This window comes from Gaeumannomyces tritici (genome assembly GCF_000145635.1).
Source record: "Gaeumannomyces tritici R3-111a-1 unplaced genomic scaffold supercont2.13, whole genome shotgun sequence".
Taxonomy (NCBI): Eukaryota; Fungi; Ascomycota; class Sordariomycetes; order Magnaporthales; family Magnaporthaceae; genus Gaeumannomyces; species Gaeumannomyces tritici.
This window is the reverse complement of record NW_008804557.1, coordinates 154,178-166,028: the sequence shown is the minus strand read 5'-3', so window position 1 is coordinate 166,028 and position 11,851 is coordinate 154,178. Positions and strand designations below refer to the sequence as shown.

Here is an 11,851-nt window from a genome sequence, read left to right as displayed (position 1 = left end):
AAATGTCGCTTGGCTGGCAGCACGTCCTCTCTGCCTTCATCCGCCTTGCCGTTGACAGACGCCGGATCTGTGGACACCCGTACGCGCTTGACGGCCGCCACTACTGTTTCTGGCTGTACCTGTGGCTCGATCCAGCGTCGCATTACATTTTGGGAGCAGGCTATTGGGCGGACCCGGCCACGGCTGGAATGAGCGATCAGTGCGATCAAGCTAAGACCACTGGATATATATGCGGGTGCTTTTTACCATGTAGGCAGAACGTTTGTCTGAGGGTCGCCGTAAGTCAATCTCATTTTGCACTCTAGTCGGCCCACTAGCCGACTGCATCTATCGAGCTTTATTCTTTAGAACCCCAGAGTCACTCGGTCTACTACTTCCGACCCAAAACACCTTACCCGGAACAGGTACACCTGCATCGTAATCGTAACACCGCGCAGCGGATAGCGAACTATTATTTGAAAAAAAGAAAAAAAAAATACCTAGCGTGGGGTGTGCCGTGTGCAATATGGAATTCAGGGCCACAGCGGGAAAAGACAGGCTGGTAATGCTGGCCCGCGGAGCTGCTTTACCTCCCTTGTCCCTGCCCCCGAGCCATTTTGCGATGCTTGGTTTTCTTGCGTCGTCGAGTCTCCGCCTGGTCCGCCGGTCGAAGTGCGACCTTGTGAACAGTCATGACATGGTTCCGGAAGTGATCCAATGTCTCCAGTTTTACGTCTACACACTTGGGATGCTCGCAGCGGATGGGATCGCCGCGGCGCTGGGCAAATTCGCGTGCTTCAAGGTGCTGGTCATCGAAGTGGTCGTTTCGGATAGTCGGACGGGAGAAGGTGAATGTCCGTTCCTCCGTCGAAAGCCGGCCGTCGCCGATGCAGTCGGGGCACTGGTTCGGATCCATTAGGAGCGGGAACGAATCGGGTTCGGGCGAAAGATCTGGCGACTTTTGCTTGATGGGGGGTTCGATTTGCTTTCGCTGTCGGATGTGGTCGCGCCGACGGGTTTCTCGCTTGTTGCAAAGAGACACCATCAGATCGATGGCTTCAATACGGTGGCGCAAGATCTCGTCGTCAGACCAGTTGTTAGGCTGGTCACACCAGATTTCGGCAAGCCGTGCGCGTTCGATAATGTCAAGCTCCACCTTGGGCTCTTCATACTCCTCCTCCACCTCGCCCAGTGCTTGCCTCTCAATGTCCCAGGTCGGCCGGTGGTAGAAGTAATACTCGCGATATTGTCTCACAACCCTATCCTCGCGTTGCGCCCGCTTGCGCTTAATCTCCTCGGTAAGCACGCGAACCGCTTTCTCGTTCTCCCGGCCGTGAATACGATACTGTCCCCGCTTGAACGCTGCTCGTTGCTCTTCCAATTCGGCGATTTCAGGGTCTGGGAGCAGGTTCGCCCACACCTCGGCTGGCACCATGTTACGTTTCGCCCGAGGGTCGCGGGTGATGCTGACGTGCGCGAACAGTTTGTACAGCTGATTTTCCGTCTCTTCTTCGAGGAAGGTGTTCTGCAAATCGAACTTGACCCTTTCGTTGAGGTAGGCGCCGTGAAAAGTGGAGAACTTGGGATCGTGGCGCATCATCTGGTCTCGGACGACGTCCGGAGCGTTCCCTGGATTAGAGTTAGCGGTTTCCCTTGGCCAAATTACCTAAGCTCTTGGTTGACTCCTATGTGGGCCATACCGTTCGCAGCGTTCGCGGCTCCTCTGCGGAAGAACTTCGGTGTCCAGCAAACCTCGAATCCCGCCTCTAGGCTCTGTCGGCCCAGGTCATCTCTAAGCTTGGCATAGAGCATGGCCTCGGTGTCGGAGAGGACTCCGTTGCGGCCGAAGCGGCGGAAAACGGGGATTTTGAGCATGGACTGCTTCCACCGCAGAGGCATGCACTCCCTGGACCCCGAGATGTTCGTGCCAAGCACTCGCGAGGCGTCTGTCAAGCTCGGCGCGTCGAAAGCGTGGTCGTGTAGCGCGAGCGCGATGATGATGCTGACGGGACAGAAAATCAGTTTCCTGGTGGGCGTGAAGTAGAAGATGGTCCTGCGATGGTTAGAATGATAAGATTACGTGGATCGCGTCCGGCGGGCGTAAAACTTACGGTTTTGGTCTGTTATCCGAGCCCTTGTGATGGACAAACTTAATGGCCATCGCGGGGGTTGCCCGACGCGTCACCGGATGGCGGACGATCATCAGAGCACGGCTTTCACAGCCGACAGCGCTTGCTGCCAACGCTGTCTGCCATCAACACCTGAAAGGTTCCTCCCTGTCGGCATCCATCCATGGACGAGGGCAGCCTTATCCCTTTCTTTGGTGGACTGACCATCTTGCCAGAACCATATTCTTAAAAGGGCTTTTCCGAGCCTGAACAGCACCTACTACAGACGTATTGACCCCTGGGAGACAATCAGCAGTGCATCAGGCTGAAAAGGTGTTGTCCAGCCGGCTTCACAAGCTGTCAACACCACAGGCGCCATATTGTTAACAGCCTTGTATGCGGAAGCTTGACGGCACCGACGGTGGCCACCGGTATGACGAGTGCTGAGGGGAGCCAGGGCAAAGAGTCCGTGTCCATGTGGCGGGAGTATTTTTGGAATAATCCAGACAAAATCCAGCCCTGCCCGTCCCGTGAACACACATTCACGTGCTGCCGACAGGAACTGCTTTGCAAGGGCCCACGTATTTGACAAAGCACGGGAAGGGGCGGCATCGCGACGACGGGAACCCTTCGCTTGATGGAAAAGGAAAAAGAAGTCCGATCTTCTTGCAGGCTGGAATGGACAATTGCCATGATGAGATGACGACCACTGAGGCCGGACTTCAGTGTCTTTCAAGAACTTGCCGCCAGCATGGACTTCCACGCAGCGAGCCATCGTGTAAAATGCGTCTTGACATGAACTGTGCAGACTTGGGCACCTCCGCGAGAAGAATTTTAGAGATTCTCGAGGTCATCTGTCTCGTATGATGGCCCAGACCAGGCACCAGAAAGGCAGCTTTCGCAAAAGACTGGATAACCTCCTGCCAAGTAGCTACCTTTAGCCCCGCACACCAATCGCTGGAAACAGGAAAATCTTCACGGTCGAGATCCAGCAGATCATACCAAGGGCGCATGATTCTCGCTCCGTCGCCGAGCTAACCAGGTCCGAAGGAGATGATGCATGTCGGAAGCAGCGAGTGGGCGGATATGGGGCATTCATTCTCACGAGAGTTTAGCGCCATGCGAGCTCGAGGCCGCAGCGCTGTGGCGAAGGGATCAGACAGCGTAGCTGGCGCTGAAAATGACACTCATCACATCCCTTGTTGTAACGTGAGCTTGTTGGGGGACATAAACTCGGCTGGGCACTCGCGCCAAACCATCAAGTCCGATATCATCGGGTGGGTGTATTAAAGGTGTAACCAGACGAAACAGAGGGAGCACTTGGTTATGACAATGTCGACAGAAATCTCAAGGCGGCCAAGGGAGGGTAGGCATTGTTCGGTGAAGTTCAAGTTTTGGCCGCCTGGGCCGGCGTGGAGCGGGCAAGGAGTGGCGTTAAAACCGGGCAGCAATGGGGCGGGTCTCGGTCAGGACGTGTGGAATGAAAGCGGACGAAGGACGCGCGTCGCTTGTCGCATCTGAGGTGGAAGGCTGCGGGCAGAGGGCAGAGGCTTTTGGATAGGCCGGGGGGAGGCCCTGTGAGGGGAGGCAGACAGGTCGTGAGGCATGAAATCTCGTGGATGGCGTGTCTTGCGTGCCGTATCTCGTGTCTTGCGTCTCGTGTGGAGGACTGCGGGCGGCGCATCTGGTGGAAGCCGGCGCATGCTCGTAGAGGCTGGCAGCCCCGGGTGTCCCACGTCAAGGCCGGCCAACTGGGAGCTTCGAATTAAAGGTCGCGATGGCGGGCGTCGTGGTGTGCGGCATTGCGTCCAACACGTGGAGAGAAAGAAAAAAAGAAGAAAAAGCAAGTGTAGGAGGAAAGAAGAAAAGGGCGTCGCGCCCCCAGATGGACACCCAAATGTCTGGTGTTTTCCGATCCCGCGCACAACTCGCTCCCTCGCCACTGCTGGACGCGCTTTTGGACATGGACACGGCGCTGATTGCTCAACGCCCCCCGCCCATGTATGAGTCCCTCTTACCACTATGGTCAATGGACGAGTGGCCGTTCAATCCCTGGAGGACACGTCGCTGGGACGCAATCCAACTGTCAACTTCCGAAGAAGCGTGGACCTCGAGCTCCGAAGGCTTTCGTGACGAGAGACCTGGTAGGACAGGCCTGCTGCAGGTTCTACCAACGAGGGGGAGCTGCGCGCGAGAAATATCCAAACCCGGCTTCTTCTGGACCGATCGACTCAACGAAGATCAAATACCTGCCTCGAAGCACGAGCAGGAGTGCGGAAACACAAAAAGACGGCTGGGTGGTTGGCTGATGGGCTGCGTTGATGGGCGTTGAGTTGAGTGATGAGAATGAATTGAGGCCGAGGCGACGAAACTGGCAACAGACACCTCACTTGCCCAGGTGGGATAAGTGGATTCGTTGGTATCACGTGGGTACGATCGCCCCACAGCCAAAGTCGCCGGGTGACGTCACATTCATTGAAAGATCCCGCCAGAATCGGAAGCGAAGAAGGACTCAGCCGTGTGGCGCGCGAGGGTTTTCGCAGGTGCCAAGTGAGGCGCCCACGCCCAACTAAGGTACCTGGATTGGCACTGGTGGTGGCCGGATCCCAGCGGCTGCCTGCACGCGCCAGCCACGCCCTTTCTAAGGCGTCGCGCTAACAGATTGACAAGTGGCGGGTCCAGCACGAGCTCAGGGTGAGAAGTACATGTGCCCCTCTTGGGCAGCCATGGCGCCCCTGTTTCGCTCGTCGCCGTACTGGACACAAGCCACAGCAGCGAGCAGCCCTGTCATGGCTGGATTTGCACGGGAAAGGATAATAAAAGTTGCAACCACCGGCTTCGCCGAAAGCCTTGCCGCCACGTACGCTTCGGGCTGCCCGGGGCTGCGGCAGCGAAACGCTCCAGCCCACCGATTCCATCTTGGTCATAAAATTAGAAAATTCTCCCGCGCCTATAGGAGGCCATAGCAGCGATGCCAAGGCCTTACCGCCCGTAAAGGTTGCTAGTTGTCGTTTTATCGTGGTTTAAGAGGCGCTTGCATGGCGCCAATAGCTGGCTCACCTCGCCTTCGAAATCATAATTTCTTGCTGCCTAATTGCCGCCCGATTTATCAACGTGCCTATCGCAGCGTGAACGTTAAGTAGTTAAATCTCCCGCCGGCCAAGCGAACAATTCACCTAGCCGATGTATACCAGGGCCTCTCCCTCCCACGATTCTCGGAGCATCACGTCCATCTTGGAAAAGCCCGTACTTATGCCTACTTTTTACGCTATGCTTTATGCTATAAAGGCTATTGCGCGTCCCTAATTACCACCCACCTACCTACCTGCCTGCCTGCCTGCCTGCTATCATTCTTTGCAAACATCCAACATGTGGCTTGTTAGGCTTGCTGCCAAGTTCCATCTCCCCATGGGGCTTTCTCGTTTCGCCGCCAGGTTCAGCCCTCGAAAGTCTGCCACCGAACCACCGGCAAGATCTCAACAAACTTTTGCCACACAGCAAAATCACGCTGCCGAACATCAAAATTCGGATAAAGGCAAACAACTACCACCGATCGATGCCGAACAAGCCCCTGTCATCCAAAAGGTCTATGGCGCTGTAACCAACACGGGTAAAAGGGAGCAACCATCTCCGACTAGACCCGGACGATCCATGTCCCCTAGCGAGATCCTTATGCTACCGAACGTGGATAAAGGCAAGCCATCATCATCAACCAACCCTGGACAAGCCCGCATCCTCCAGTCAAGTCCCAACACAGTCGAGGATGTGGATAAAGGAAAGGAGCCGTCTTTAATCGACCACCAACCAAATGCCCGCGCTGCCGAAACTATGAATAAAGGCAAGCAACCATCGCCGGTCGATCTCGAAAAGGCCTTTCCTGCCCAGCAAAGCTCCACAGCCGCCGAAGCCATGGACACACAAACTACCGAAGTTATGAAGCCCCAAATCCCCAAACCCATCGACAAAGGCAAGCAACGCATGTCGGGCTCGCTATACTCGCCACTTTCCAAGAACCCGCACGAGATCCGCGTCCTGGAGATCATCGATACCACGGGAGAAAAGCTGGAATGCCAGATGCATACCGTCGTGCTCGGTGCAAACTTAAAGTTCTCCGCCTTGTCTTACGTCTGGGGCGACCGCAACGACCCCCACAACCAGGTTGTCATCATCGTCAACGGCAGGGACAAAGTGGTCACAAGGTCGCTTGAATCTGCACTCCGGCACGCTGGCAACGCCTGGAAGCGCGAGTTCCCGAGAAGGCCGCTATCCTCATTCAGGCTCTGGGCAGATGCCCTCTGCATTAACCAGGACGACATCCCTGAAAGGAACCACCAGGTCGGGCTCATGGCGAGCATCTATTCCCAAGCCGACATGGTATTGGCGTGGCTTGGACTTGATCCGAATGGTGTCATTCACTTGGCGTTTGAATCATTGCGCAAGGTTTGGAATGCCGTCCACGGACGGGAGCTGCCCGGAACTACTGAAGAGGCTTTCAACCTGCTGCGAGATCGGAATGCCGTCCGCGGACGGGGGCTGCCTGGAACTACTGAAGAGGCTTTCAACCTGCTGCGAGATCAGACTGCACTCTACGGGAATCCTGGACCCGGCGATGAGAGAGATCCGATCGCGACAGCTAGGTGGGAAGCCGTTTCCCACTTTCACGACCTCCCCAACTGGAAGCGCGTCTGGATATGCCAAGAATTTGTTTTGGCAAGGCGGTTGGTCATGTACACACCATCAGTCTCTGGGGACATCGAGGCTATCGGATATGCCGACGGTGTTTTATTATTCGCCTTTAGCCACTTTCTCTGGGGGACTATTATGGACACGGATATACCCATCATCGTCCGCGCCTTACCGCCATCATTTAGCCGAAGCGCGGACTTCTTGGATCTTTTTATGACGCGCCAACTTCACAAACTGCGGTCATACACCGAAGTCCTCTCAAAAATTGGGTTCGAGCTTGACGCGACTGACCGCCACGACCACGTCTTTGGCATGCTGAGCTTGTCTAATTTGGATATGCAAGTGGATTACACCAAATCCTTCCGACAAGTGCAAATTGAATATGTGGCTGCACTCCTTCGATCTCAAAAATTCGGGGGAGATGCGTTGCATGCTATCTTTCGCCGGGCGGCTCCGCTATTTGCTTCCCTCAAAGGGGCGCCATCATGGGTCCCATTTCCTGCTTCCGACGGTGTGGGAGTTCCATTCATCAGAACTTGTGGCTCTGATACACACATTCGATTCACTAAAAAGAGCGGGAATCACTTCGTCAACGATCAAACTCTATGCCTACAGGGCACACAACTGGGCATTGTGCAAAACGTTTGGGACTTCGGCAAGCAGCGCCCACAGGGCCGAATTTCCCACAACTGGCTCCGAGTCGCCCTCCGAGCCAAGCTTGCTGAGGGACCGATGGATGCACACACTTTTCGGATAATCACGCTGCTGTTCTTCAAACAGCATGATATCTCTGAAGGCATGTATGCCATCATTGCCATCGACGTGCTCATTATGGTCGTCGGATATGATGACGACGACACGATCCACCTTGATGCTCTTAATTTGAGAGGGCGGCTCGCATCTCTCGGACTAGATCTAGGCCCGGAAAGCTTCATGGAGTCATTCTGCAAGATGTTTGGTGTTTCTATCTCCGATCCGAGATCCAGCCTCGCGAGGAGATACGTGAACAACTGCTGGGGTGATGGGAAGGCAACATGGAACTCGATAAACGGCCATGACAGCAAAGCCGTTAGTCCGTCTCTACAGAATTGGGAGTTTTACAAACCCGCTGAGATGGAGGGTGGTAAGTTTGGCAGGCGACTGATCGCGGTGTCAATGGACACCGAGGTGGGGGATTCAATCTGCGCCTTCCCTGGAAGTCCACAGCCATATGTTTTACGGAGGCACTCTCAGGAGGAGTGGCAGCTGGTTGGGCCATGCGGAATTGCAGAGATTCGGGAAGGAATATTTGTGGACGAAATGGAACTTCCAGCGGGGACCAAGATTGAAACCTTTCAGGTGGTGTGACGGATGGTTGGGAATATACTTTTGTTACGACCGTACCATAGCGCTGGAGGGCAGGAGGACTACTACACGTCCCATAACCACATTGCCAAATGGATCCTTTTGCTACACGCTCGTGATCCGATCAAACGGCACCCCGCCTTTGAGTAAAAAGAGGCGCATCGGTGTCCTTCCCGCATGGTGGCCTTAACCTTCCATCGCCAATTTCCAGGCACAAAACGACGGCAACCCTAACAAATCCTTTGCCGGCAACCCCGTGATCGACCTGCCAGAAACGAAATGAAGGCGCCTAGATCTCTGTTCCGTATGGCTTGCCTTTATGCTTCCCTTCGTGGTGGACCGGCAGCTTCTCGCAAAACTTGAGCTCATGGACCATGTACTTCTGGTTGTATCGCTCGTAGGTTCTCCCTTTTTTGTTTCTGTCGACATCGCCATAGTAGTTCTTCTTGATGTGCGCCCCCGCAGCTGGGAGGAACTTTTCCGTAAACCAATTGTTTTGTGCCTGGTGGTCCTCCCTGGCCGGAGAGTAGAAGGCAGCGCGGTAGGCCGGGCCCGACAGCAAAACACGCCTCCCTTGCTGGTCGGCATAGGGAGCCTTTATAGGCGCAGTGAAAATAGCCCGTGGTGCTGTGAGACATGGTGCGGCTGGCTGGTGGTTTTAATCGGTGCTTGGTGGTGGGTCGTGTTCGACGATGGGAGAAGTTGGGAACGAAAAAGACGGCGCGCGCCGGGGGAGGAGGGGCTGGGTGGAAGGAGACCCTTTAAATAAGGCTTACGCACGGGGTGCCGGTCGAGGGTGGGCGGCCATGAACGCCTGGCTTTGCTGCCAGCCTTACCTCCAATAAGACGATTAAAAGCTTCGTGGCTGACATCGTCAGCAAGAGTTGTGCCTGCAGGCGCCACACTACCGAAGATACGCCCCATGCGGCGTGGGGTTAAAGTGGTCGGTGTCAGGGCCATCGACTGGTTTTAAACCAATATAACGGCCGTGGAAAAGTTTTACAGGATTCGGATAAGTGATATCTCGGTAAGCCTCCTGCTGCTAGGTCCCTCTTTAAAGCATATCATTCCGATTTTAATTTGAGAAACAAGGGTAGTCACTTGATGTACTCCCCCAATCGCCTAAAGCAGCAGCGCCGCACCTCCGGCTACCGCTGCCGCCGCACCGACCAGGATCTCGTTGCAGGTCTGCCGCGGTGCCCACGCCCCACCTGTCGAGGAGGACGTCGTCGCCGTCGTCGTCGGCCTCTCATCTTGCCAGATGCTGCCCCCGGTGACAGTAAGGGCGAGCATGTTTATGACCTTTGGCTCCGAAGGGAATGGCGTTACCTCGTTGTAGGACGACACCACTTTCATCTCCGTGTTGGCAGGGCGCGTCGACGTCTTGCCGATGGAGGGTATCGTCGAGGTTCAGACCCAACCTTCGGACCCGTAGCTGCCGGTGCAGCGGGCAGTCGTTGTGTCCGACATTGAAATACAGGCGGCCGTGATAAATCTTTTTTTTTTCCCCTTTCGTCAGTACCAGCTTTTATGCAGCAATTCAGCCTGAACATCCAAGGCGGATACCAAAGTGCCCCAAAGATGGTCATGCACGATGTTGTTCGCAAATTAATTAATACTATTCTTACAGTGTGCTATGAGTTCCAGTGCAGATTGTTTCGGGACAGGTCTGCTTTAGGAAGCTGGCTTTGTAGGTGATCGGGGACCCCGAGATTGCCCGCCGACCTATCAACTGCAGCGACCGGATGTACTCGAGGCTGCGAGAGCGTAATCTGCGGGAATTTAAGCCATATTAGATGCTCCGCCTCATGCAGGATCAGCGTTGGGACGTGAACCAACCGCTGGAGAACCGAGGCTCGGAGATGTGGGATGAAAACGCCGGGCAGACTGCTCTTCATGTCACGGTGGAAAATAAGGGAGAGGTTGCATACATGCTGGCCAAGGTCCTGATCTGGACTGGAGCCAATGTTTTCGCAAGAGACGCCCGTGGGAGAACTCCTCCGCACGTGGCTGAAAGTGAAAGCATACTGAAGCTACTTCTCGATCACGGAGCGGAATCGCGAGCTCAGGACCTTGACGGCCGGACAGTCTAGCACGTCGCCGCAGCAAACAGCGATACAAGAACGCTTCGGGAGCTTGTCAAGTGGCAGTGAGTTTTTTTTCTTTATTCTTATTTTCTTTTTCGGAAGCGGATGGAAGATCGTAATACCTTTACTTACCAACTGCTAAAGTGCTGCTGCCGCTCTGCAAAGGCGATCCTTTGACCTTCCGGAATAGCATCCCGCTCGTCCACCTCGCCGCCGAGTGGGGCCGCGAAAGTCTCCTTTTGGCCCTGGACGAGGCCGATGCGATCGAGCGCGGCGCGCTGACAGCCAAAAACCTAACAGCTTTCCACTTCCTCAACGTGGGGGCGTCCCAGCCCTTCGTCGAAAGGCTAGGCCGTGTGTATGGGACCGAGTCCGTGGCCGTACTGTCGTCCGCTGGAAATTCCGCCGTGGAGAATTTCATGAGCCGGCTCGCCGACGTGGCTCCTCCTCCAAGTAGCAATTCTCCCAACCCACGGCCCCCAGCGGCTGAGCAGCTGGTTGATCCTGCCGTGTTCCGGGCCCTTCTTGTCCCGTCCGTCGTTCGGTCCAAGGACAAGGAAGGGAGGACCTTTTGGGAGAGATTCTGTTATAATGTTATTGAAGCCTGTAAGCTGCCCCTTGCCCCTTCCTCTCTTCCTAGACGTGGACGCACAAGCCTCCTAGACCCCGCCAATCCGCCATATCGCAACGATCAGGCTTTTCGTGCAGTCGGCCGATATTCTGTGCTAATCCATGCAACAGGATCAAGATTGCCACAAATTCCGCGAGGGACAAAGCGTGGCTGTTGATGCAATCTGTCGGATTAGCGAAGCAGTAGGCATGAGTGAGGCGATCAAGTTCCACGAAGAGCAAACACAGATTACGGCCTTCGTCCCGCTTGTTAGAGCCGTCTGGACAACATCCAAATACATCCCTTCGTGGTTTTCCGTTCCCTGCCTGGCCGTGCTGCTGAACGCGGTCAGTCTTGGCGCGGCCGGGACCGACGAAAGCGTCGTCATGACGCTCAAGTGGGCTATCTCGGGTGGCAAGTCGAGGCTCGTGGAGCTCCTTCTGGAGCGGGGAGCGAGCGTACACGCGCCGGCGAGGGGACACTCGGTGCTCGAGGAATTCCACAGATACGACGTGGCCATGTTCCAAGTAGTGCTCCAGCACGCTGAAAAAGCCAAGCTCAACACGCTGAATAAACACGGCAGAGCGCATATCCACAACCTGGTCTGCGAAAGCGAAGCGAGCGACAGGAGAGGCGGCGGAGACGCGGGTCGCTCGGTCAAGATCGTCGCCCTCGTGGGAGCAGGCGCAGACGTCGATCGGCTGACTGACGACCGGACGAGCCCCGTGATCCTCGCCGCCATGAAGAGCAACCAGGAAAGCGCCAAGGCTCTGCTAGATCTGGATGCCGAAACATCAATAAGGCTACCCGATGGTCTCGATATCTCGCTCGCTGCCGCCTCTCGAGGGTGCGTGCTGATCCTCCGCAAGCTGATGAGCCGCGGCTTCCTAGCCCGGGACTGGGTCAGGAGGTTTTCCATCACCGTGTCCCTGGCCAAGGAAGCATGGAAAAAGCGCATCTATCAGGGCTGCCACGCCCTACACATTGCCGCGCTCAATTGCCAGGTTGGGTCTTTGCGCTTCTACCTGGAGGAACAT

The 11,851-nt window shown here is 55.6% G+C and overlaps 4 protein-coding genes across 4 annotated transcripts; 2 read left to right on the top strand and 2 right to left on the bottom strand.

The window, feature by feature from the left end:
* Positions 1-108: 108 nt before the first annotated feature.
* GGTG_13445 (hypothetical protein) lies at positions 109-2,862 on the bottom strand (the record flags this gene model as incomplete). The annotated part of the gene is made up of 4 exons (XM_009231351.1): positions 109-1,608; positions 1,680-1,981; positions 2,369-2,444; positions 2,628-2,862. The coding sequence occupies 4 exons, from the start codon at positions 2,860-2,862 to the stop codon at positions 566-568; spliced, it is 1,656 nt and encodes a 551-aa protein (XP_009229615.1). The 3' UTR covers positions 109-565.
* A 1,002-nt stretch (positions 2,863-3,864) lies between these two features.
* GGTG_13444 (hypothetical protein) lies at positions 3,865-4,419 on the top strand (the record flags this gene model as incomplete). Its single annotated transcript, XM_009231350.1, has 1 exon — positions 3,865-4,419. The coding sequence occupies one exon, from the start codon at positions 3,865-3,867 to the stop codon at positions 4,417-4,419; it is 555 nt and encodes a 184-aa protein (XP_009229614.1).
* A 1,037-nt stretch (positions 4,420-5,456) lies between these two features.
* On the top strand, positions 5,457-8,223 carry GGTG_13443 (hypothetical protein; the record flags this gene model as incomplete). Its single annotated transcript, XM_009231349.1, has 3 exons — positions 5,457-7,115; positions 7,554-7,896; positions 7,980-8,223. The coding sequence occupies 3 exons, from the start codon at positions 5,457-5,459 to the stop codon at positions 8,099-8,101; spliced, it is 2,124 nt and encodes a 707-aa protein (XP_009229613.1). The 3' UTR covers positions 8,102-8,223.
* GGTG_13442 (hypothetical protein) lies at positions 8,120-9,841 on the bottom strand. Its single transcript, XM_009231348.1, has 4 exons — positions 9,746-9,841; positions 9,260-9,612; positions 8,954-8,982; positions 8,120-8,766 (listed from the first exon to the last, which is right to left on the bottom strand). The coding sequence occupies exons 2-4, from the start codon at positions 9,471-9,473 to the stop codon at positions 8,407-8,409; spliced, it is 603 nt and encodes a 200-aa protein (XP_009229612.1). The 5' UTR covers positions 9,474-9,612; positions 9,746-9,841; the 3' UTR covers positions 8,120-8,406.
* Between the last annotated feature and the right edge of the window lie 2,010 nt (positions 9,842-11,851).